Source organism: Myotis nattereri, assembly GCF_964212035.1.
Source record: "Myotis nattereri genome assembly, chromosome: 16".
Lineage (NCBI taxonomy): Eukaryota > Metazoa > Chordata > Mammalia > Chiroptera > Vespertilionidae > Myotis > Myotis nattereri.
The window spans coordinates 13434798-13462110 of NC_138091.1; the positions used below are offsets into that span (position 1 = coordinate 13434798).

At 47.4% G+C, this 27313-nt stretch overlaps 1 protein-coding gene across 1 annotated transcript in view; it reads right to left on the reverse strand.

The window, feature by feature from the left end:
- DNAH9 (dynein axonemal heavy chain 9) overlaps positions 1-27313 on the reverse strand; it is a gene marked incomplete at its 5' end in the record, with an annotated part of 338080 nt that overhangs the window by 140160 nt on the left and 170607 nt on the right. The window contains 4 exons of the mRNA XM_081109536.1: positions 4509-4670; positions 11894-12133; positions 15779-15881; positions 17508-17673. Coding sequence (XP_080965662.1) covers positions 4509-4670; positions 11894-12133; positions 15779-15881; positions 17508-17673 — 671 coding nt within the window. The remainder of the gene's footprint in view (positions 1-4508; positions 4671-11893; positions 12134-15778; positions 15882-17507; positions 17674-27313) is intronic.

Below are 27313 nucleotides of genomic sequence, written 5' to 3' on the forward strand. Positions count from 1 at the left end.
AATATATTTTATTGATTTTTTACAGAGAGGAAGGGAGAGGGATAGATAGTCAGAAACATCGATGAGAGAGAAACATCGATCAGCTGCCTCCTGCACACTCCCTACTGGGGATGTGCCCGCAACCAAGGTACATGCCCTTGACCGGAGTCGAACCTGGGACCCTTGAGTCCGCAGGCTGACACTCTATCCACTGAGCCAAACCGGTCAGGGCGAGAATAGAAAATTTTAGAATCACTTTAATCATAGAATTGAGGGGATATTTAACCCAACTTTTTCATTTTTACAGATAAATAAAAAGAGGCCCAGAGAGGTCAAGTATCTTTGTAAGGTCATGAAGCTAGTTAGTGGCAGCACTAGTCTGACTTTAAGTCCACGACTCACTTTATCATAGCACTTTGTACAAATTGTTTAAGAGAACGAATGTTGGATTTAATGACTAAAACTTTAGACTATTTAAACCAAGCTTGCCAGACTCAGTAAATAAAAATACAAGAATCTCATGTAACTTATACCAAAAAATTATTTGTTGTTTATCTGATATTTCATTTAACTGGCCATCCTATTTTAGAATCAAAAGGAGTATTAGAAGCAAAAAGAGCAACTTGAAACAAAACAGAGAAAATCGTGTTTCTGTTTAAACAACCTCCCCCTTTTCCCCCAGAGCACGGCACTACTTACAATGCTTTCCACTTAGAACCCAGAGTGACCCAACGGCCAGAAATACATCATCAGGGGACCTCAGAACCTAAAGCAGCAATTTGCAACTGCTGCGCCACAAGAATTTTAAAACATGCAACACCCGACTATTTAGTCAGGGGCCTGGCCTCTTTTCCCTTTGATTGTCAAATAAAAAAATGACAATAGCCAACACAACAATAGCCGTCTGGTGTGAATGAATCAAAAGTATACCTATTTGTTATTTGTCAGATCGGCTAAAAATATAATATTTTTTTAGTGTGAGGCAGAATTTTAGTAGTTTATGTGTGCCGTGAGGTGAAAAAGGTTGAAAACCACTGATTTAAAAGAATATCTTTGAAATTTTAATTTTGGTCCAACACTAATAGTATACAGTACAGGTATCCCTCAACATATGCACATATTTTACCAAGAAGATGGTTGTAAAAAGAAGTTTCATAAAATCAGAATAGCTGGACAAGGCCAAAAGTGAGACATGTTATCACCCAGCAGCGTGAGCTGTTTATGGCTGCACAAGTCACAGATAGCTGCATCGGCCTTGGGCATGCTCACTAGGAAAGCTGGCATAGAAGGGTGCAATGTGTGGTGACGTCTTACCAATGGTATAGTATGGAGATAGAGTCATTCTATCTCTCATCCCTAAAAGGAGAAAAGGATCAAGAATTTTGCTTTTGCAGTAATAAAATCAAGAATGAAGTGCTTATATTTCCAGCCAAGCCAAATGGTTCAGATTCCAAATATTCCATTGTTAGGTAACAGAGCAAAATTTCTTTACCTAGTTTATGCTGTGACAGTGTTTCTTCATAATAATGGACACAGTACTTTGCAAGACTATGTGAAATTAGTGCTTATTTTTACAAAGATTCTTACAATGAAAAAAGGGATAAATTTATTTGAAAACGAAGTTATAAATGCTGTTTGTGCAAAGATAAAAATGTGCACTCATCAAAAACAAAACAACAACCAACAAATGTATATAATGGCAGTATTAATTATGTCTGGGTCTATGACCAAAGGATGGGCCCTTAGTATACAGACCCACATAGAAACCTCTATCTCAAAGACTGAGTGTTGTCACACTAAAGTGCTAGCTTAGACCAGTTTAAGCAAACAGGAAAGGCTCATTTGCAGAGCAAACAATGAAGACATAAATGGGCAAATTCTACAAAACTCAGAGAGGAGTATCTGAGATGTGAGAGTGCTGTACATCAGGCCATATAAAAATGATGGGAAAAGTTGGAGAAATTCAGTGTTCAGACTAGTAAAGAGCAGACTGAGCTAAGTTACTTAAAACACCATCCAAACATTCAAAAGGCTGTTGTATAGGCTGGGTGGACAGTAAAATCTTCAGAGAGAGATCCAGGATCTTATCAGGAAAAAACATGGAGAGCTGAACCTAACAAGGTGAACACAGGAACAACATGGTACATTTGAATATAAGATTTGATTTTTTCTAAGTTCAAGAGAGGACAACAAGCAGTATGTGTGGGAAACATGGGGCTTTGGTCAACAGAAGGCTCAGTGTTAGTTGCGGGGTAATTTTGACACTAAGAAATATAGTGTCATCTTAGGAGGTGCTAATGTACCAGTGTTTTCCAAGGCATATTCTATGGACCATTCACTCTGAAAATTATTAATAGGTTTTATGGAGGGAAAGAGTTGTAGGGTCTAATGCGTTTGGAGATCATAGACGAATCAGGGTCATTGCTGATGTTCAGGGCTTTCATGTCTTGAATACACCAAATTTCTAAGAAAGGAATATGATATGAAGTACTCTCTCAACTTGAGAAATCATAGATTCCTTCTTTCTAGAAAGTATATTGTGGTAAAACTATTTAGCAGGACACATTTCGAAAAACGTAGTATCAAAGTTATAGTACACTAGAGGCCCGGTGAACAAAAATTTGTGCACTTGGGGGGGGGGTGGTCCCTCAGCCCGGCCTGTCGCAGTCTGGAACCCCTCGGGGGGTGACCACCTGCTGGCTTAGGCCTGCTCTCCGGGGGATTGGGCCTAAGCTGTCAATCAGACATCCCTCTGGCAGCCCGGCAGCCCTCGGGGGATGTCCACTTGCCAGCGGGGAGCCGACCTAAGCTGTAGTCAGACATCCTTAGTGCTGCTGAGGAGGCTGGAGAGGCTCCCACCACCACTCCTGTACTGGCAGCCATCAGCCTGGCTTGTGGCTGAGTAGAGCTCCCCTATGTGGGAGCGCACTGACCACCAGAGGGCAGCTCCTGCATTGATTGTCTGCCCCCTGGTGGTCAGTGTGTGTCATAGTGACCAGTCATTCCCAGTCTTTCTGCTATTAGGGTCAGTTTGCATATTACCTTTTTATTATATAGGATAGCGGCCTGGTGCACGGGTGGGGGCCAGCTGGTTTGCCCTGAAGGGTGTCCCGGATCAGGGTGGGGTTCCCGCTGGGGTGCCTGGCCAGCCTGGGTGAGGGGCTGATGGCTGTTTACAGCTGGTCACACCTCTTCAGGGTGGGGGTCCCCACTGGGGTGCCTGGACAGCCTGGGTGAGTGGCTGATGGCTGTTTGCAGCTGGTCACATCCCCTTCAGGGTGGGGGTCCCCACTGGGGTGCCTGGCCAGCCTGGATGAGGGGCTGATGGCTGTTTTCAGGCTAGCCACACCCCCTTTAGGGTGGGGGGTCCCCACTGGGGTGCCTGGCTAGTCTGGGTGAGGGACTGAGGGCCGTTTTCAGGCTGGCTGGCAACTGAAGTTCCCAGCCTCTCTTTTTTTTCTTTTTCTTTTTTATTCTGGGATTTATTTACCTTCTATAATTGAAACATTGTTGCTGTCACTGGAGCTGAGAGCCAGGCTCCTGCTCACTCCAGCTCTGAGGCCATAGCCTGCTGAAAGCAGGTATCTGGGGTTTGTTTAGCTTCTATAATTGAAACTTTGTTGCTTTTGGAGCTCAGAGCCGGGCTGCAGCAGGCGGGAACCTTGGCTTCCTCCATCACTGGAGCAAGCAAGCCTCCTGCTCGCTTCAGCTGCGTGGCTGCCGGCCACCGTCTTGGTTGGGTTAATTTGCATATCTCACTGATTAGCCAATGGGAGGTGTAGCAAAGGTACGGTCAATTACTATGTTTGTCTATTATTAGATAGGATAAGAAAAGGGGAACGATGATCTTGCTTTTGGTCAGACACAGTTGGGCTGTGTGGTGAGTCAGGCACCACGATTTCAGAGGAGAACATGGATGGGAGAATAATCAAGATGATGCCAACTACTCTGGGTTTGAAAACAAGCCATATCAGAAATGGTTAAAAGAGCAGAGGCTATTTAGCTTGGAGAAGAGAATACCTAGGAAGGGCAAGATAAATGGTCTTCAAAGATTTGAAGGTAAACCTAGGATTAATAGACAGGAAAATAAATTTTAAATCATGATTAGAATAAATTTCCAGTTTTTATAATTGTTCCAAAGGTCCCAAATTTCAAAATTGTTCTAAATTTCCAGTCATCCCCAGTTCCCAGATGGCTGCCCTGGGAAAGCTGAGATTGTGCATTTCCGAGGACGCTAGTGCATGAACTGGGATGACTAATCTGGGAAACGACACTGAGGGGAGTAACTACTAAAGGAGGGTTTGGATTAGTGGATGTCCACAGACCTTCTCAACACTCAGATCCTATGCTTAATTTGTCTCTTCTTGCCTCAACACTTTTCATCTCTGCAAAATAATGATAGACTTTTCTTTCTTTTACTAATCTCTTATTTTCTCTAATTTATGGGCTGTATTTTTATAATTTGGGTGATAGTCTGCACAACTACCATTATTTTTAAATGTAGAAAGAATTCACAGTGCAATACTCACATCAAAAATTTTCTTGACCACTTCTGTCTGGATTTTATCAAAAAGAACAAAGTCCTTTTCCTCCACCATCTTATCCCGGTAAACACGATTTGATTCGTGCAGATAGAGCTTTACCAGGTCCCGTGCGGATTTTACACACTCCACCGAGGAGAAGAGAATGCCCTTTAAGGAGAACAGACAAAAATATGGCATGAATAACAACTTACAACGACAACAGCGACTATTTATTGAAGCCAGTTCTGTGATAGGTACTGGAGTCGATGTTTTGCCAGACACAGCTCATTTAACCATCATGATGATCCCACAAAGTCATTTTTATTATCCATTTCGTATAATTTGGAAATTGCAGTTCAGAGATAGGAAGTATGTCCAATGCCACATGATAAATGGCCTTAGTTCAAAACCAAGAAGTTTTGAAATCAGGTTTGCCTGGCCTTGGAGCCTGGAATTTTAGACACTGCATTCCAAATCACCACGCTGCGGGAAGGGGGCTCTGCTCTGTTTCAATTCCTTCAGTGCCATTTTGAAAGCTACTCTGAGTGACAATTGCTCATGTGGAATCAGAATGGTGACGAAGGACTGGGATGAGTATAGTTAACTTCTGCAGTCACCAACACATTTGTTTATCTTGAGTAGGCTCACCTTCCCATATAACACAGTAACACAGGAATTGTTTAAAATATTTATTATTTTATCTCAAATTTCTGGCACATCTCTGCTACTATTAGCCAATGTCTCAGCTTTCTTTTTCATTGAAAAATAAAGACCACCGAGAATAGAGTCCCTCAACAACTTCAGTAAGTCCTATAACTTCAAACTCATTTGCTCCTGTGTCCGCCTTCATTGCTTTCTTTCTTGTGTCAGAGAAAGAGGGGGCCGTTTAATTGCTCCCCAGTACCAGAGGAATAATGCTCAGATTTCACAGCATGGCACAAAGGTCTGCTTCTAATATGACTACCAGTCTGATTACTCATGATCCCTCTTATCACCACATCCCATCAAATCCAGTTTCCGGTTTCACAAAACTCAAATTATTTTCTGACCCTGACTGAATACATTCTGTGACTTCATGCCTTTGTTCGCTCTGCTCATATTTCAAGATCTAGATCAGTTGATAAACTTTGTTGTCTTTCATGGTCTCTTCTTTCCTGTCCAACACCATTCCCTCTGATGTGCTCCCATATGACCCTTTAAATATTTATAAGAGAATTATTAGTTTCTAAAATTATTTTTCTTTGTACTGGTTTGCTTCTTCCAGGTCATGGTGAGTGTCTTAAAGGCAGGGAAATTGAGAGATTTATTTTCAGATGTGGTTTGTTTTAATCACTGTATTATTAGCACCTCGCCTGGTGCCTGACATATGATTCTCAGGGAATGCTTGTTGAAAGAATGAATGAACTGATATTGAATCCTTCAATTACTATAAGGTCGCAAGAACCTCCATTAATATTTCTGCTTTTGGTAATGGCAGAATAGCTGATCACAGACCAACCCACTGAGACCAACTGCAAAAGATGGGAAAATTGTTTTTAAAGCTCTATCTTTTTAGAAGCATCAGAGAGTAATCAAGTCAGCGAGGACTTGCGGAGCTCAACTCCTGGAGAGAAGAGAAGGAAGTGAGATTAACCCCATGCTTGGTACCATTTGTCTTCTTCAGACATTTGCCAATTCACAAGCAGTGCCTTATAGGATCAGAAACTGGAAAGACAGTGACAAGTGAGAGGGTGAGATGCTGAGCAATGTTTTCTCATCTCATGGGGCAGGAAGGATGAAAACTGGAGTTCAGGGATTACCAGGACAGAGGTTGTAGCTAAACCCCAATGGGCCCTGTCAGGTGGTTATACATTAGAAGTGTGAGTGAACAAATCACTCAGTCCTCACAGGAACTAAGCCCAATTTCAGTCTCCTCAGTCCCTGGCAACTGCGGGCCAGAAGCAGAAGTATGTAATTTCTGAAGGAAAACATCATCATCTAAACCAGCGGTTCCCAACCTGTGGTTCGTAACCCATTTGGCAGTCGAACGACCCTTTCACAGGGGTCGCCTAAGACCATCCTGCATATCAGATATTTACATTATGATTCATAGCAGTAGCAATATTACAGCTATGAAGTAGCAACGAAAATAATTTTATGGTTGGGTCACAACATGAGGAACTGTATTTAAAGGGCCAGAAGGTTGAGAACCACTGATCTAAACCCTCAAATTACCCGCACATTTTAAAATTCATAATGTCTGGCAATCAAACAAACAAACTGGGAATACCAGGAGATATGATCAAAACCAAGAAAAAAACTGACCCACAAAAGATCTAGGCATTGGAATTAACAGACACAAACTTTAACAAAACTACAATTAATATGACTAAGAAATTAGATGACCAGGTAAAGAATTTCAGCAGAGTACTGAAACCTTTAAAAATAAACCAAATGGAAATTGTCAAATTAAAAATGACCCCCAAGTTATAGTTACTGAGATTAAGAACTTATCAAATGGGATTAATAAAGAATGACACACCTGAAAAAAAAATTAGTGAGTAGAAAAGGGAACAGCACAAAATAATCCAACTGAATAACAAACAGAAAAAAAAATTAACAAAGAAAAAACAGAAGTGCCCTGGCCAGTGTGGCTCAATTGGTTGTAGTGTCATCCTGTACACCGAAAGGTGGCAGGTTCTATTCCCAGGTGGGGCACATGCCAGGATGCGGGCTTGTTTGGGGGCGTGTAGGGGAGCAGCCAATCTATGTATCTCTCACACATGGATGTTTCTCTTTCTCTCTATCCCTTCCTCTCTCTAAAATTAATATTAAAAAAAGACAAAAGCATAAGAAGCACATGAAACACAGTGGAAAGGTCATATACATGTATGGGAATACCAGATATAGAACAGAGAGAAGCAGAAATAATATATAAAGAGATGTTAGCTCTAACTTCTCTAAAACTGAAAAAAGGACACCAAACCTGATTTAAAAAATGCTGCAAACACTAAGCAGGATAAATATCAAAATACCACCCAGACACATTAAGCATAATTGTGATTTTCTTGAAAATCAAAGACAAAGAGAAAATTTTAAAAACAGACAAGTGAGAAAAAATACAGATACTCTCAAAGGTACAGTAAGACTTGGAGATAATTTCTCGATGGAAACCAGAAAACAACAAAATGCCACCTTCAAAGTGCTGGGGGAAAATAGCTGCCAACCTAGATTCTAAATCACTGTCCAAAATTCTTTAAAAATATGAAATAAATGCATTTAAACTCTAATAAAAACTGAGAGGTTCTTTGCTAGCAGATATAAACTAAAGCAAACACTAAAGAAGTTATTCAGGCAGAGCAAAAATGATTCTAAATGGAAAACCAGAAATGCAGCAGGAATAAAGATCAATGGAAAGGGTAATATGTGAGTAAATCTAAATAGTGTTGACTTACTAGGACAGAAATAGTGCATTATGGGTGTTCAGTATATACTGAATTAAAATAAATCAGTGGCATAAAAGTTGAAAGGAGGTAAATTGTTCTAAGATCCTTGCATCATATGGCATGTGATAAAGGTACTAATTAAAAAAGGATAAAAGAATAAAGTGATGCACTTGGTACCCATTAGATGAATAGTCAAAGGATGTACAGCATGCTAAGAGAAAGAGAAAACAAAGAATAAAAAATATAATTAGCTCAACAGAATATGAGAAATTAGAGAAAAGGAAACATACACTATGTAGAACATATTAAAAACAAATAGTATAATTATTATGTAAAATAATTATTATATAAAATAACATCAAATATAAATGCACTAAACATTTTAATTAAAAGATAAAGATTATCAGACTAGATTTTAAAAATCCAACTGTGTGTTGCCTACGGGAAATATATATTTTAAATATAAAAATTCAAAACAGCTGGAATAAAAGCTGGAAAACAATATAGAATAAAGATACTAAAAGAACATGGAGTAGCCATGCTGATATCATACAAAGTTGACTTTAAAGCAAGAGCCATTTTTGACATACAGTGCATTTAATAATGGTCAGCCTACTAGGAAGACTGACAATTAATGATCTCAGTGGCCATGCCAAGAAGTTAGAAACAGAAAGACAAACTCCAAACCCAAAGTAAGTAGTAAGAAAGAGATTATAAGATTAAATATTAATAATATAAAAACAGATATCAAATAGAGGTAGTTAAGAAAGTACAAAACATAATATTGGTAACTTTTCAGTCTCTTTGAAAAGACTAGCAGAATTGATAACTCCCTAGTAAGGCTGATAGAAGGTAAAAAGAGAAAACAGAAAAGGTATACATAATCAACATTCAGAATAAGAAGGAGGGCATGTCAGCTACAACGCATATTTCAAAGATAATAACAGGATATATAAACAATTATATGCCAATCAATTAGAAATTGTTGACATCAACATATTACCAGAACTGATACATCAAGACAGAAAACCTGAATTGTCTAATATGTATTAAAGAAACTAAATTTATGATTTAAAATCTTCCACAAAGAAAACTGCAGATGACTCATCAGTAAATTCTTCAGCCATTTAAGGAAGGCACAATGCAATGCTCTACAGAATCTCCCAGAGGGGAAAAAAGAGGGGGCACTTCCCCATGTAATCTATGAGGACTTCATAACCTTAGAATAGTAGACGAAAGAAATTATAGGACAACCATTAACATAGATGCAAAAATTATAGAGAGAAAAAACAGCAAACGGAATCCAGCAAAAAGCAGTGAGGTGCGCCATGGACCTTTCTAAGCCCTGCTACTGCCAGGCACTCAGGCTGACTGGCAAGGGCTGAGCCAGTATGGGCACGGCCGGTGCAAACTTTGCACCATCTTAGATAGTCACGTGCAGCACGGAGATGGGGACGGTTAATGATTCCCGCCTCTCAGGGCACTATCGAATTCTGTCCTGGGTGGAACAGAGGGAGGAAGTGGAGAGCTGGTCGGAATTATTGAGCCTCAGATCAAGCCGGATGGAGGAAAACAGATTCTCTGTGCAGTGCAGTCTTCAATTATTCCCTTGAGCGCTTCCATCAGGCCGTTAGACAAGCAGGCAGGCAAAGAGGGATGCAAGCTGTGAGCTAGAAGGTCTCCGGTGGAGGAGGGTGGGGTGGGGAGGAGGCCAGTGCTGCAGTGGGGGCTGCATTTCCCCACACCCAGCAGGTGGCTGACAGCTGGCAGCTGCGGGGAGGCCTGGCTGGGACACAGAGCCCAGAGGTCCGCACCCAGGCTGCCCGAGTCAGGCAAAGAAACAGGCCAGGGGAAGAAAGACTCACCCCCACTCCAGCATCTCCCCTCCCGTTCTCCCTCACCATGGTAGCAGTTGCCCCTAAAACAAGGCTGGGACAGAACCTTCCTCCTCAGGAAGCCACTGTGGCCCGATAGCATGCACGTGGAGCTGAATATTCTAGTTTCCGGTATCAGTGCTGCTGCCGACCGGCTCTGTGCTCACGCTCACGGTACCTGATTTGTCTGTGGCACAGTTTTCTCATTTCTAAATCGGAAATAATCAGTATTTTACCTTACATGGTGGTTGTGAGGATTAAATCATTAGGGCCTAGAACTGTGCTCAGTAAATGCTAGCGATTATCACAGACTAAAGTCAGACTTTTTATGAGGGCCACTCTAGTCTCAAGTTATCTTTCCAATCTCACCAACATCGTTTTATACATTTCTACAGCCACGTCCATTCACGCTGTCACCTGCTAGCTGGTAACTTCTCTGAGTCTCTGTTAAATTGGGATAAAAATGTGTATCCCAGAGGGATTAAATTTCAGGTGGTCCAGGTGACAAGGCACCTGTCCAGGCAGGAGCTAGGGCTGGGGGCTTCTGCTAAAAGAGACCTCACACCATTGCGAGCAATGAAAATGTTATAAAATTATTTTAACACCTTTTTTTTTTTAACTTGGAAAATACAGATGGTAATACCCCTACCTCATCATGTTGCGTTGAGATTTAAGAGAGGGATTGTGTGATAAAAAAAAAAGTATTTTTAAATTAATACTCAATAAATGGAGATAAGAGTGGGTACACACACGTGTTGCCATTGTCCAGGCCTGAGGACTGTGGACCTAAAGACTTCTTGCTGCCTTAACCCTCTTATGCTTGTTCTCCTCATTGGAGGCACAAGGAGCAGCACAGGGAAGGGGTCCAGGCTAGGAACCCGAAGACCAGATTCTCATCCCAGCCTCGTCTCTGGCTGGCTGTGTGCTCTTGAGCAAATCTATACACTCTCAGCAGGTCTCTGGTCCCCACTCTAACGGGAGACACATGGTCCCACCCAGGGGTGCTCTCCTGAACAGCTTACAGATGTTCTCAGAGACTTGACTTGCAGTGGGAGCAGTGACTCCACCTTCAGGATAAGCCTCTCTGGGGCATAGCTCTTGTATATTTGAACAAAGTTGTAGTAGGTTTCCGCTTTTTACAACCAGGAGTCCTGGGTGGAACATGCAGCCCTGTGTTCTCAGGGTCCAGTCCTTTGCTGGTCTTGGGTTCCCCAGAGTCTGACAGGTAGTGTGCTGGGTAATTAATTCCAAATACTTGTGCACCCCTCCCCCCAATTCACTCAGGGAGGGTCATGCTTCATTCCCTGGCCTCATTAACATTTCCCTACAGGTGTGGCCTCTGTGTGGTGTGAATGACATTCTTCCCTCAGTAATGGCCCAGTGCTATCTTGGGGGTGAGATCTCTCTGAAAATTAGTTTGTGCAGATTCTTATCCAGGACGGGAGAATTGTGGACGTCACCATGACCAAGGGGAAGCGCAGATCGGGGTTTGCTGCAGCGCATTCTAATGGTGAAGGGCCACACTGCTGGAAACCACAGGCACAGACAGGCCTTCACCGTTCAGATGAGCAGCTCAAGGGATCTGAAATGGCTCTGGCCTGGAAAAGAAGCTGGAATAATTAGAACCGAGGCATCCCAGAGGCCGGCAGATGGTATCTCAGGAATATTACGACATGGCTTCTTCAAGAGGCAGAGCTACCCTGCATAGTTGGGGACATTCCTTTTCATCCAGGAACAATGGATGTACCACCAGGGCCTGGAAAATAGTTTTCTCTTTCTTTCTTCTGTGCCATTTTGCTCCCTAGACACGCTGAAATCATTGTGTAACATTATCGCCACGATGCTCAGCCTCCTCCAGCCCAAAGGAACCAACTCCGAAATGCATCTGTTACTGGGAAATAACTGATTGGCAAACAGACCTCTATTTTTTGAAGCCCTTCCTCACGGGGCCCATGGCACTCTATTCGCCTGTTTATGTTCTTGACTCCATGGGAACTGTGCCTTTGCCAAGAGTTTGGCATTTGCTACTAATTTACCCAGAAAGCGAGCCATCACTGAGCCTTCTGGGGTGTCTCGGAGCAGATGGACTCACCTGGAAAATGTTGGCGAAGTCTCGGAGATTGAAGATATAGTGGAATTTGATTGCCGTGGGTAGGAACGTGGTGGCGACTTTCTGATGGAAGGTAAGGGCCAGGTTGATCAGCTGGGGGGTGGATTTCTGCAGTGATGCCGGGAAGTTTCCAAGCCTCAGGTGCTGAGTCAGGATGGAGCTGTAGATGGAGGACAGGGCGTCTGCTCCCGGGAAGGAGAGGACAAAGACACTGAAGTGACGCTGTGTGAGGAAAGAGGCATGGAGGCGGCTGAGTTAGAAACCTGGCGTCCCAGAATAAAGCCAGCCTTTCTGAATTTACTCAAAACAGAATTCATTTAAGGGCTTTGCATTCCATATTGTGGCCACATTTTTCACATTAAACCCAGATTTAGGTTGGACCTAAAATGACTGGGGGGATAATGGGCTTTGGAGCTTGGGTCAAAGATGTCAGTATGGGGGAGGGGGACAGGAGGAGAACTGAGCTGGGGTTCAGTGGGGGAGCAGGAGGAGAACTGAGCTGGGGCTCAGTGAGGGAGCAGGAGAACTGAGCTGGGGATCAGTGGGGGAGCAGGAGGAGCACTGAGCTGGGGATCAGTGGGGGAGCAGGAGGAGAACTGAGCTGGGGATCAGTGGGGGAGCAGGAGGAGAACTGAGCTGGGGATCAGTGGGGGAGCAGGAGGAGCACTGAGCTGGGGATCAGTGGGGGAGCAGGAGGAGCACTGAGCTGGGGATCAATGGGGGAGCAGGAGGAGAACTGAGCTGGGGATCAGTGGGGGAGCAGGAGGAGCACTGAGCTGGGGATCAATGGGGGAGCAGGAGGAGAACTGAGCTGGGGCTCAGTGGGGGAGCAGGAGGAGAACTGAGCTGGGGCTCAATGGGGGAGCAGGAGGAGCACTGAGCTGGGGATCAGTGGGGGAGCAGGAGGAGAACTGAGCTGGGGATCAGTGGGGGAGCAGGAGGAGAACTGAGCTGGGGATCAGTGGGGGAGCAGGAGGAGAACTGAGCTGGGGATCAGTGGGGGAGCAGGAGGAGAACTGAGCTGGGGATCAGTGGGGGAGCAGGAGGAGAACTGAGCTGGGGATCAGTGGGGGAGCAGGAGGAGCACTGAGCTGGGGATCAGTGGGGGAGCAGGAGGAGAACTGAGCTGGGGATCAGTGGGGGAGCAGGAGGAGAACTGAGCTGGGGCTCAGTGGGGGAGCAGGAGGAGAAATGAGCTGGGGCTCAGTGAGGGAGCAGGAGGAGAACTGAGCTGGGGCTCAGTGGGGGAGCAGGAGGAGCACTGAGCTGGGGATCAGTGGGGGAGCAGGAGGAGAACTGAGCTGGGACTGAATGGGGGAGCAGGAGGAGAACTGAGATGGGGATCAGTGGGGGAGCAGGAGGAGAACTGAGATGGGGATCAGTGGGGGAGCAGGAGGAGAACTGAGATGGGGATCAGTGGGGGAGCAGGAGGAGAACTGAGCTGGGACTGAATGGGGGAGCAGGAGGAGAACTGAGATGGGGATCAGTGGGGGAGCAGGAGGAGAACTGAGCTGGGACTGAATGGGGGAGCAGGAGGAGAACTGAGATGGGGATCAGTGGGGGAGCAGGAGGAGAACTGAGCTGGGGCTCAATGGGGGAGCAGGAGGAGCACTGAGCTGGGGATCAGTGGGGGAGCAGGAGGAGAACTGAGCTGGGGATCAGTGGGGGAGCAGGAGGAGCACTGAGCTGGGGATCAGTGGGGGAGCAGGAGGAGAACTGAGCTGGGGCTCAGTGAGGGAGCAGGAGGAGAACTGAGCTGGGGCTCAATGGGGGAGCAGGAGGAGCACTGAGCTGGGGATCAATGGGGGAGCAGGAGGAGCACTGAGCTGGGGATCAGTGGGGGAGCAGGAGGAGAACTGAGCTGGGGATCAGTGGGGGAGCAGGAGGAGCACTGAGCTGGGGATCAGTGGGGGAGCAGGAGGAGCACTGAGCTGGGGATCAATGGGGGAGCAGGAGGAGAACTGAGCTGGGGATCAGTGGGGGAGCAGGAGGAGCACTGAGCTGGGGATCAATGGGGGAGCAGGAGGAGAACTGAGCTGGGGCTCAGTGGGGGAGCAGGAGGAGAACTGAGCTGGGGCTCAATGGGGGAGCAGGAGGAGCACTGAGCTGGGGATCAGTGGGGGAGCAGGAGGAGAACTGAGCTGGGGATCAGTGGGGGAGCAGGAGGAGAACTGAGCTGGGGATCAGTGGGGGAGCAGGAGGAGAACTGAGCTGGGGATCAGTGGGGGAGCAGGAGGAGAACTGAGCTGGGGCTCAGTGGGGGAGCAGGAGGAGAACTGAGCTGGGGATCAGTGGGGGAGCAGGAGGAGAACTGAGCTGGGGATCAGTGGGGGAGCAGGAGGAGAACTGAGCTGGGGCTCAGTGGGGGAGCAGGAGGAGAAATGAGCTGGGGCTCAGTGAGGGAGCAGGAGGAGAACTGAGCTGGGGCTCAGTGGGGGAGCAGGAGGAGCACTGAGCTGGGGATCAGTGGGGGAGCAGGAGGAGCACTGAGCTGGGGATCAGTGGGGGAGCAGGAGGAGAACTGAGCTGGGACTGAATGGGGGAGCAGGAGGAGAACTGAGATGGGGATCAGTGGGGGAGCAGGAGGAGAACTGAGATGGGGATCAGTGGGGGAGCAGGAGGAGAACTGAGATGGGGATCAGTGGGGGAGCAGGAGGAGAACTGAGCTGGGACTGAATGGGGGAGCAGGAGGAGAACTGAGATGGGGATCAGTGGGGGAGCAGGAGGAGAACTGAGCTGGGACTGAATGGGGGAGCAGGAGGAGAACTGAGATGGGGATCAGTGGGGGAGCAGGAGGAGAACTGAGCTGGGGCTCAATGGGGGAGCAGGAGGAGCACTGAGCTGGGGATCAGTGGGGGAGCAGGAGGAGAACTGAGCTGGGGATCAGTGGGGGAGCAGGAGGAGCACTGAGCTGGGGATCAGTGGGGGAGCAGGAGGAGAACTGAGCTGGGGCTCAGTGAGGGAGCAGGAGGAGAACTGAGCTGGGGCTCAATGGGGGAGCAGGAGGAGCACTGAGCTGGGGATCAATGGGGGAGCAGGAGGAGCACTGAGCTGGGGATCAGTGGGGGAGCAGGAGGAGAACTGAGCTGGGGCTCAATGGGGGAGCAGGAGGAGCACTGAGCTGGGGATCAATGGGGGAGCAGGAGGAGCACTGAGCTGGGGATCAGTGGGGGAGCAGGAGGAGAACTGAGCTGGGGATCAATGGGGGAGCAGGAGGAGCACTGAGCTGGGGTTCAGTGGGGGAGCAGGAGGAGAACTGAGCTGGGGATCAATGGGGGAGCAGGAGGAGCACTGAGCTGGGGATCAGTGGGGGAGCAGGAGGAGAACTGAGCTGGGGCTCAATGGGGGAGCAGGAGGAGCACTGAGCTGGGGATCAGTGGGGGAGCAGGAGGAGAACTGAGCTGGGGATCAATGGGGGAGCAGGAGGAGCACTGAGCTGGGGCTGAGTCGGGGAGCAGAAGGAGAATTGAGCTGGGGATCAGCGGGGAAGTAGGAGGAGAACTGAGATGGGGCTCAGTGGGGAAGCAGGAGGAGAACTGAGTTGGGGATCAGTTGGGGGAGCAGGAGGAGAACTGAGCTGGGGCTCAGGAAACCTGAGTTTGATACTGAGCATCCACGTGACCATGGGAGAGCCATTTCATCTCCCTGACATTTTCTTAGCCTGAAAAATGAGTTAAACTAGATGAATTCTCTGACCCTGTCCAGTTCTAAACAGCTTTATAACTCTGGGTCTAGGAGTTTCTCTTCTTAGAAAGTCAGCGTCCTGCATGATTTACCACTTTTAAAGGCTGGACGCGGGAAGATCAAGTAACATCAGCCCTGGTTAAGGCAGTGTTTAGGGTCCCAGAACCCCAGCTCCTCCCATACCTGAAGCCGTGGGTTGATGGTGAAGCTGCCTGAAGTAGGATTCATACAGGAAACATACTGCACATTCGTGATCTCCTTTAGAGACAGCTTGTTCCGATCATACCTGGAATAGTCAGAAAACAGGGGAGAGCTGTGCGAGGGCCCGGGCAGGCGAGTGCCTTGTCAAGGTGAGATACGATGTGCCCTATCGTTCACATGTTTGGGTGGTTGGTAGAGACCGAGAAGAGACATGAGCCTCGGACAAAATGCTGATGATCCAGTACTTACGGAAACAACATAGGGAAAAGAGACCACAAGGATGCACTAAGGGGGAGGAGGAAGATCAGGGTGCATGGCACCCCAGGAGGCAAAGGCAGTCAGCATTTCTAACTAGGGAAAGTGGTCCAGCACATCTCGAGAGAATAAAAAGATGGATTTCATCATAAAGATACAGTTAGTCGCTGAGCAGGAACGGTTTATTAGAATGGAGGAAATAGAAACTCATAATAATGGCCTGAGGAGTGAGTAGGAGGTTGAGGGCGTGAAGACAGAGAAGAGAAATTTGATTAAGTGGGGGGAGAGAGAGAGAGAGAGAGAGAGAGAGAGAGAGAGAGCAGTAAATTGAGAACGATTTTTTTTTTTTAACACAATAGAAATGTATGCATGTTATTATGAAGGAGACAGGGGACTAGTTGATGATGTGAGGTTTCAGGAGGTGGGAAAAGTAGAATCAAGATGCTGGTAGGCGGCTGTGCCCCAGGGAAGATGTGACAGGAGGAGGGAGAAAGGCTGCAGGGATGCATGTAAGTTGTCTAGATGTGTAAGCAAGAGGCAGATGGCGTGTGATCATCAGCGGGGGTGGGTGGGAAGCTTGAGGAGAGGGGGAAGGGATGAAATGGACATTTCTGAGAGCGGAAATGTAAGCATAGGGAGGCAGTATGGAAGAGTTTCCAGGAGTTTTGGAAAACTCATATGGAGTTTTCTACTTCCGCTTAAGACTTGTGACTTTGAATCCAGAGTAAAACTCGTAAGCCTGACTGGTGCTCTCCAGGGTGGCTCAGCTGCGCAGATGCCGGCGTGGAGGCTGTGGGTGGCTGGCTGTGGCAGGCATCCAGCAGAGACAGGAATGAATGAAAGGCAACTCAGGTTACCATCACACTGTCGTTCTCTCTGGGATCCCTCTTCCCACTGCCCACTCGTTCTCAGCAGCCGATTCATGTGTGAGGCAGGAAGATGAGCCAAAAATGGTCAAATGACTGACTTGTGGGGTTTTTTTCCTGCCAAGTTCAGCCCTTTTGCCATTAAAAACTATGCTGTTTCAAGAGGCAGCGTGGGCCCTGAGTTGTTCTGAGGAGACAAAGGCTGCTGAGACCTGTAGACGCTCTGCCCTGGGCAGTGTGTTAGGTGTGACCATTGTGCCTACTCAGGGCTATGGGGCCGCGATGAGGGGGGCGGGGGGGAGGAGTCAGTTCTGCTTTGGGGGTTTGGAGAAGGCAACGTTTGAGAAGAAGATTGAAGGCAAAGTAGGCTTTTCTCCTGAGATGAGGGCTCCGTACCTTCTCCTCACGTGGGTCGTGATGCCCTGTCTGAAAGCCCACTCGGGAAGCAGAACCCCGTGAGGCAGGGAGTCGGCCACGGGGATTCTCCTCTGGCTGCAGAGCTAAACGGCGGGGTGCAGCTCCAGGGGAGGCAGCTGGCTCGGCCCTGCCTTGGTTCCTTCCCCCCAGCCCGGCCCCCGGCGCGCTCCTACCAGTGGCCGTAGTCCAGGTGCTGCCTGATGAGGGTGTGGGGCTGCACCGTCCCGTAGGCATCCACCTCCGGCATGTTCATGTCGTCGATGAAGTAGATCAGCTTCTTGTGCCCCGGGGGGCCATAGTTTCTCCCTGCCTTCTTTTCCAGAGGCTTCTCCAGGACAGCTGACGGGAGAGACAGGTAGAGAGGGAAGGGCGTTCAAACCTTAGATGGCAGTACGGGTGCCAAGTGCGAGCCGCGGTGCAGTGTGCACGTATGTGGAAATGACAGCAGTAGTTCCACCAGCGGCAGGGGTCCCACCGGACCAGAAGGTGACCTGGGAATGACCTGGCAGTCCTGGGGACAGCATCCACCAGGCACTGAGCCGCTTCCTATGTGCGGGGTGTTAGGTCTTTACAAACATTAATGATCTCATTTCGGCCCTCCTCAGATCACTGTAAGGTTAGTGCTATTATCCCATTTTAGAGAGGAGGAAACTGCGGCTCAGAAGGACAACTCCTCTAAGGTGGAGCCAGTATACAGACCCAGGGCAGTGAAACAACGAAGCCCAGGCTTTCTGTCATCTCTGTGGGCCCAGTTTTCATTGGGAAGAGACCAGAAACAGAAAACGCCTTGGCAGTCCCAGGGCCCAGGACTCCAGCCTGGAGGAAACCTGCATGGACCGGACCCTGGGGAGACTGGCCCTCCTTGTCGAGAAGAGCAGGGGAGCATGACGGCTGTGACTCCCATCCCGGGGCCGGGTGGAGGCCCCTTCCACTCCTGGGCTTCAAGAGAGGAGTCACACTGCTGTCAAAGCGCTCAGCTGGGCTTTTCTCTGAGGGGGAACAGAAACACTGGCCTCAGAGAATTCCCCAGAAGCCTCCAGGATCATGAAGCCCCCCGCCCAGCACCTTCAGGTTGCCAGGCCCTCTACCAGAGCATCTCGTGTCTTCCTGGAGACTCCGCACAGATGGTGCAGGAGCTGTCTCCAATTATCCAGCCAGAGGGAAGGAATCAAACAGCATCGCTCCCAGCCTGACAGGGCTTGTTTAGAACAAACTTAAGAAACAGGGCGAAGGTATACGTGTTTTTTTCAATCAGGCAATTAAATATTTATGTATTGCCAGAACCAACACTTCCTGGAAGCTCTAAGAACCATCTGATTCTCTCTCTCGAAAAACAAGTTTGTAAACAAGGAGAAAGTGTCACTAGACATAGGAAGGTGACAGATAGAAAGACAAGTTCCTTCAAGAAGCTGGAATATCGAATTCTCTGGTCCTGGGTTAAATTCAGTGCTTAAAATATGAAATAATTGTAAATTCAATTAGCATCCCATTAACATACATTATCAACCAATTAATCACCCAACACCTCCTTCCCCCTAAAGATATAACTATATACGAGATCTGTCAAAATGAAATATAATTAATGGGCTGCCAAGGACATGTTTTTGAGAACAGTCCTTCCCGTGGGAAATGCTCTCCTTAGGAAGACTTGTTTCTCCTCCTTCCAAAGCAGTGATTCTCCAATCCACCCCTGACATTAAGCAGACCCTGTGATTTGGGCGGATTGAGCTCTCGGTGCTTCTAAAAGATTGTGGAGGAGAAAAGCATGCCAGTTAGCAAGACATGGTCTTTTGATGCACTGAGTTATCTCACGGGACAGGTAAGCACCCCAGGAAAGAGGGGACTCCCTGGGGAAGGGCACACACACTTTTGATCCCTTCTTGGCCAAGCTCTGCTCCAAGTGCCTTCTAGGCAAGATGGCAGCAGGCTTTTGTTTCCAGCCAGACCTGGAGGAGCACAGTGGGTTCCAGTGTCAGCCAACATGCTGATATTGAAGAAGCTAAACACAGGAGACGTCTACAGAAGTGTGGCCCGGGGTCTGCATTGCGGTGAACAAGTCCTGCGAGCCGCGCCCATGCCCAGGCGGGCTCACCTGTGCGTCTTAGTCATTTCTCCACATGGAACTCCAGACGTCCAGCTAGAACGGTATCTAGCAGGCGCACCTGCGACCCTCCGTTTTTATCCATGTTCCTCCAGCACTGTTTCACCACCATGGTACATTTGAAGGGCAATTTCATGATCAAAGTGAAATTGTTTTTCTCACGTCAGTGTCTCCGCTGCCACCATCCTTGTGCACTGGCTCTCATCCAGTAACTACCAAATCCTCCCAAACGGTCCTCCTCCTTCCACCCTGGTCCCTTCACTATACTCCAAACAGAGGAGTGGGCATCCTTCTAGGATATACATCAGATGGGCCAGTCTCTGCTTAAAGCTCTTTAGTGGTCTCTCATCTCACTTGGGGCCAAAGCCAGACTGGTTACATGCACAGACCTGGCAGCTGTCTCTCTCTCCCACTGCTCCCCTGGTCCCTCCCTCAGCTCGGGCCACCCTGCGTCTGACACATTCGCTGCCTCGGGGCCTCTGCTCTGGATGCCTCCTCTGCCCGGAATCCTTTTCTCCCAAATGCCAGCACAGTGTGCTTCTTACTTACCTCACACATGTATGGACTCAAATGCCTTCTTCAGTAAGTCCTTCCCTGACACTCTATCTAAAATTACACCCCACTTCCTCCCACCAGTGTGGCTCAGTGGTTGAGCATCAACCTATGAACCAGGAGGTCAAAATTTGATTCCTGGTCAGGGCACATGGCTGGGTTGTGGGCTCAAGCCCCAGTGCAGGGCATGAAGGAGGCAGCCAATCAATTATTCTATCTCATTGATGTTTCTATCTCTCTCTCCCTCTCCCTTCCTCTCTGAAATCAATAAAAAAATTTTCTTAAAAAAATATTTCTTGTCCATGCTTCATTCTTCTCCATAACATGTATGAGTACTTAACATCTTATATTTCACCAATTTCCTGTTTATTGTCTCACTCCCTCTGCCCTCTACTAGTAAACTCTGCAGGCCAGGAAATCTCTCTGCTTTTCTCATTGTCACACCCCAGCACAGAGAGCGTTATCTAGCATAAAGGAGGGTGTTGAAGAACATTTACTAAATTAAGAAATAAATGAATGCATTTTATTATTATAACGCACCCCAGGAACAGGCAGGGAAAGAGCCAAGGCCATGACCCCCATTCTGTAACTAAGGTAATAGAGGCTAAGGCAGGTTAAATGCTTTGCTGGAATGAGAATTCAGGTCTGTGGATACTGACTTGACCGCTTCTTTCACATCACCCGGAGAAAGTCCTTGTGAGCCCTAACATCCCAACCCCTGGCCAGGGATGGCCCTGACCGGCCAGTCCCACCGACCCCTCCAGTCTCTGAACGGTAGAGCCGGACACTCGTCCATGGAGCGTTACTAAGAACCCGACCTATATACACGTCCTGACCATTCCCCTACCGAGGATTTGACGTGCATTATCCCATTGACGCCCACGGTAAGAGCAGCCCTATAAAGTTTTGTCACCAGCTTTTAAAAAAATAATATAATTTGTTTTACAGAGAGGAGAGGGACAGGGAGAGAGATAGGGAATCAATGATGAGAGAGAATCATTGAACAGCTGCCTCCTGCACACCCTACACTGGGGATTGCCCGCAGCCTGGGCATGTGCCCTGACTGGGAATTGATCCATGACCTCCTAGTTCATAGGTCGACACTCAACTACTGAACCACACCGGCTGGGCTTGTCATCAGCTTTTTAAAAATCTTTTAACAAGTGAGAAGACTGAGGTTTAGAGAAACTAAGGGACTTTATCCAAGGCCAACCAGCTAACGAGGGCAAAGCCAGGGTTCTAGCCTGGATTACCTCATGTAACCACCACCATAAACTACTTCTTCAACGTTACTGCAACATGGCTCTGCCCTTGAGAAATCCCCAGTTAACTCATTGCCTGACTGATTTGACAGAGAGCATTAGTAATTAATCATGTCTTACTTTGCATTGACATGATTTGTGTACCTGTGCTTGAACTATTTCCTTCCACATTATCTAATTTTTTCACATTAAGATGCTTTAGTTATATTGCAAAGGCTTAAGTTGTGTTTATTCTTTCAAAAAATAACATACTTTCCATGATTATAAAAATACAAACCATAGAAAATCATGATGAAGAAAATGAAAATTACCCATAATTCTTTACCTACCAATAAGCTTTACTTTCAATATTTCAGTGTATTTCATTCTAGTTTATTTGCTCTGTTAGATTTTTTTCCTTTATAAAATCAGAATTATACTGCAGATTCAGCTTGCATTTTTTAAAATATATATTTTTATTGATTTCAGAGAGGAAGGGAGAGGGAGAGAGAGATAGAAACTTCAATGACAAGAAAGAATCATTGACCGGCTGCCTCCTGCACACCCATTGGGGATCAAGCCCACAACCTAGGCATGTGCCCTGACCAGGAACTAAACCATGACCTCCTAGTTCATAGGTCGACACTCAACCACTGAGCCACACTGGCTGGGCTCTGCTTGTATTTCTCTCTCTTTCTCTTTAAATCTTCACCCGAGGTTATTTTTCCAATTATCTTTTAGAGAGGGTGAAGAGAGAGGGAAAGACTAAGAGAAACATTGATGGGAGAGAAACACATCGATTCGTTGCTTCCTGCACAAGTCACGACCAGGGCCCAGGGGGAGCCTGAAACCAGGGTTCGTGGCCTTGACCGGAATCAAACCCAAGACCCTGTAGTCTGAAGGCTGATGCTCTATCCACTGAGCAAAACTGGCGAGGACTCTGCTTGTATTTTTTATTTCGCATATTGCAGACATCTTTATATGATAATATATAACCTCCGACAACTTGATTTTTTAAAATTAATCCAAGCAGGCTTTTATTTTTTAATAATAAAAAGTTCGTTGTATAGAGAAACTACATATTTAACAGAAAAATTGTTAAAGAAGTTAAAGGCACATCGAGGGATATTTTTTTAAACCAATTTAAAGGGATTGTTTTGCATATCAATAAAACAAAATTCAAGAAAATTATTTTGAAGTTTATATTTTATAACATTGCAGAGCAATGTTAAAATATGGGGTTATATTTCTGTACTAGGAGTCAGCGTTTAAATAAATCACTGGTCTAGCCATCACTATGTCATAAACGCAACACCAAAAACCCACTCACCCTAAAAGTCTATACTAATTTAAAATACTATCCAAGTTCCATTAAAAAGCCATAAATATACAGCACAAGTTAACTACAAAAGGCATTTCATGTACTCTTCAGAGCACATATAGTAGTAAAATGTAATAGGAGACCTAAAACTAAAGTACTTACTATATTTAACATTAAGTAATCTTGTCATCTTAGAACTTAGGTTGTTGCTAGGGAAACAGATGGCACAAGACTCTTTAAACAGTCATCCAGATATTTAAGAACTTTTTTGATACCTTTTCCTAAAACAAGCAGAGGCCTTCAGCCACCTCACTAAACCTAGAGGCATATGTTCACACCATTTTAAAAAGACGTGACGTGACATGCGCACGGCCCTTTGTTGTCGCTTCCGTCCTCCATTTACTAAAAGCTAACACTGCGAGGGCTGCGCCAGGCAGAAGGTCCCCGAGCTGACGGACCTCGCTGGGCCAGGGCCATCTCCCTCGCGAGCAAACCAGAGAGGAGCTACAGGGTCTAAACAAAGCGTAAAAACACTTTGCCTTTGTGCTGAGTGGGCCAAAAGGAATGAGGATAAACTGATGTTTATAGAGCAGAAAGCACTGTATAAATCAATCTGAGATGCGATCCTTACAGGCGCTTTTTCTATAAAGAAGTCTGACTCAGCTAGATGAGATAAATCACAGGTTTCCCCTCTTCCTCAAGGTGCTTTTCCGGACCTGGGGTCACGTGTGAGTGTTTGGCAAATGGTGTTAGGTCAGGGGTGGGCAAACTTTTTGACTTGAGGGCCACAATGGGTTCTTAAACTGGACCGGAGGGCCGGAACAAAAGCATGGATGGGGTGTTTGTGTGAACTAATACAAATTCAAAGTAAACATCATTACATAAAAGGGTACGGTCTTTTTTTGTTTTAGTTTTATTCATTTCAAACGGGCCGGATCCGGCCCACGGCGGTAGTTTGCCCACGGCTGTGTTAGGTCCTCTGGAGGTTTGCGAACATATCAAAGAGCTAATGAAAGGAACACCTACTAGTAATTAAGGGAAGCAGGTCACACAAATACCCAGCAGTTCGCTAGGAAAAAGCACCCTCACACTCGCATGTCATGATGGGTTCTTCACAGCAGCAATGAGATCCAAAGCCTTCCTGCCCAGGTTTCTGGAGCCCCTAAGGGCACCTGTGCCAGCCCTATCGACGCAGAGACAGTTAGGAATTCCCGGGGATCCAGCCTGGGTTTGTCGCCCAGGGAAGGGGTGCCTGTGGTCTTCGGGGCACCCTGCTGCAGTCATTCCCTCGATTCAGGTCCATAGACCACTGCTCCTGCTTCTGCTGCCTCTGTCAGTGGCTTTGGGTGGCCCGCACCTCCCGGCACTGCGGGGCCAGCTGCACCAACTCCTGTGCGGCTGCTGGCTCTGTGCGAGGCCACGGCACAGCTCAGCAGCAGGCCTCTGTGCCACCTCCAAGGCTGGCCCTCCACTTAGCTCCTCTCCCTCTCCCAGCGGCTGGGCCGGCCCACTCAGCTGCTTTCCAGCGATGCTCTTTCCTGGAGGAACCAGGCATGGGCCTTGCAGCCGCCTGGGCTCAGCTCAGCTTTCTTCGCCTCCTGCCATGTCTGCAGCTCTCTCTGCTGTTCTCCTTTATGAGCCAACAACCCTCACTGCCCCCAGCTGCTGCTTCAGGTCCGACTACAGCTCCTCCTCCGAGCGCTGCGTGTGTGGAAGCAAACTCGTGTCTTGTTCGTGGGTCTCGCCACTTCCCTGAGCACAGCTGTTCCGCTGATGTCCCACTTCCCTGCGACTCGCCTCTGTTTGTGGGTGAGGCTCCCAGACAAGTTCAGGGTCAGCCCAGGGAACGTCTCACTGACTAGCATCCTGGTCCCCTCCAGGGCCACTTTTGGCTGGATTGGACTTCCTTTTATTTGCTGGCCCATCTTCATCACACCCACAGTCTTCTCCATAAGCCCCATGGCTGCCTGTGCTGGCTTCTCTGGTTTCAAAACATTACTAATTAAAGGAAGCTACGATGGAGGAAGAATACTGGGGGCCTCGGAAAACTCCCGCCCACTGGCCACCAAGAGCAGCAGAGAACAGGGAGGTGGTGTCAAGCGCCTGCTGCAGGCTCAGGGTCTGAGCTCAGAGGGAGGCCACACCGGCCAGCACACACAGGATCACAGCTCAGCCTGATCCTGACCCGGGCAGGCTGGAGAGGCACCCGATGCCCACCTGGGGCACCGCGGACCGATCCTGGGCAGTGGCAGCCTGGCCCGCAGGTCCCTGGTGGCCTCGGTCCAAAGCGAACCGCAAGGCCTTTGCCCTGCAGCAGGAGCCCTGCTAGGGGCCCTCATGTGGCCCTGCTGCCCTGGGAACTCGTGCTCCAGCAGCACTCAGCCTGTGCCCACCACGCCCCAGCTCTGGCAGCCCTGCTTCCAGCAGGCCAGCTCCCAGCCATCGACCAGATGGCCCCGGACCAGGTCAGCACAGGAAGATGCTCAGGTGCCTCTGTGCTCTCCCACTCCAGGTAGAGCCCGGCTGGAGCCTGCTCCTCCCTCTCACAGTGGAGTGTGGAACCTCCCAGCCACGTCTCCATGGTGACTAACAGAGGGGGCGGAGCCAGCAGAGCTCATGGAGGTGGGAAGCTTTGGCCCTGGTGTGTCTGTTGGTGTTGGGAACATTTTCCTTGAAACAAGAAACCTTCTGAAGTTCCTAGGACGGGCTCGGCTGCTGCATGTTCAGCTTCCACAGCTGAGCCTGGAGGTCCCAGTTCATCGCCAGCTCCAGGAGTGCCTTTCTCCAGGGAGGAGCCGGACTGGCCTTGTCCAGCCTCTGGCCACTGACCTTCACGATCTTCACGCTCCCACTGACGCGGCCTGCTGAGAGGAGGCCCAGGTCTGGAGGGTCTGTAAAATTCCAGATCCTGGTTTTAATTGCTGCACTGTGCTCCATAATTTGGAGGTACCCAAATTGATGGAACGGTTTCTCTATTGTCTAAAATACGCGTTGTTTTCCATTTCCTTACACTTTGACACCCCGTTCCCCGTTCCCAGCAGAGCGCCTTGCCGAAGCTGGCCTCTGCTGTGGAAATTCAGATTATGGCTTACAGTTATCGAAGCGGAGGCCACTGCAGCTTGACGGCAGACAGCTTGACGTAAGGCTCATCGTGTGACTTTGAGAGAAGTCACTTAACGGCTCCAAGCCTCATTTTCTCAGCTTATGGAAACGGAGACTGTCCTCTGCCTACCTCAAGACCGCTTGTCGCACGAAAAAAATTCCTGTTTACATCACTAGTCTGGGATTTTCGGTTGCTTGCACTCAAAAGCATTATGGATATAGCGTGTCATGGGGTGTGGAGGATTAAAGGAAAAAAGCACAGGGTTGGGCATATGAACCATTAAATACAGCACGTGCTCTCCACACTGGTGAGCCATGGGAATCCCTGGAGACACAACCCCACCTGTATTTAAAGGAATTCTGAGTCTGTGTTTAGGAGAGTGCTCAGTGGAGACCCCAGAGCTGATGTAAGGGGAGAGCAGAGAGAGGCAGGGATTGCCAAGCGGCTACTTTCTCTAGTAAAAAATATCTGATTTTGAGAAAAATGAGTGAGCTGCAGAACATTCCCCTGGGACCATGATGAACTGACCTGCTGGGTGGAGTTATTGCCATTTGAGAAGCGGAACAGTCCTTCCAAAAACCTTATTTTTGATTTAGCATCGTTTATGCTCGACTTCTCTTTCAAGCCAAAAGGGGTTTGCTTGTGTTCCCTTTGTTTTGGCAGTTGGGGCTTAGAGATTGTTGTATAGCTTTTATAGATTCTGAAATTTGAAAAGGATTTTAATATTATAATAATAACAGCTTCCATTTAATAAGCACTTATCGTATGCTGGGAATCACTGAGTGTTTTGCATATTTTATCTTGCTATTTAGGAATGAAAAGAATAAACTATTGACGCACTCAGCAATGTGGCTAAATCTCAAATTCATGCTGAGTAATAGAAGCCAGACAAAACCAAGTACATGTTGTATGATTCCATTATGTGAAATTCTAGGAAATGCAAACTACCCTATTGTGACAGAAACCCATCATGGTTGCCCAGGCATCGGGGTGGGGTGGGTGGCAGCTGAGTGAGAGAGAGGGATTACCAAGGGACATAGGAGCTTTCAGAGGTGACGGATATGTTCATTATCTCACTTGTAGTGATGCTTTCAGGAGCGGGTAAATTTTTCAAAACTTAATGAATTTTATACTTTAATATGTGCCATGTATTATATATTAATTAAAGCTAAAAGTGCTGCCCTGGCTGCTGGTGCGGCTCATTTGGTTGTGCATCATCCCATGCACTGAGAGGTCGGCAGTTCGATTCCCGGTCAGGGCACATGCCCAGGTTGTGGGCTTGATCCTGTCTCTTGCTCTCTCCCCTCCCTCTCTTCCCCTCTCTCTCAAATCATTAAGACAACCAAAAAACTAGGAATGCTTTTTAAAGGGAAAAAATGTTAAAAAATCATGCTGCCTTTTCATAGGTAAATGAATAAGTGAGCTGTGATTTAACCACACAATGGAATTTTATGCAGCAGTGAACATCAATGAAACAGATCTCCATGTGTCAAAACAGACAATGATTAAAAAAGGAAGTCACAGTGTCGTATATATGTAAATTTTAAGTGCATACAACACTGTATGTTTGTGGGTACATATGTATCAAAAGTGTAAATTTGGAATGATACACATTACCTTTAGTGGTGGGTTAATGAGGCAAATGAAGAAGGAAGGGATGG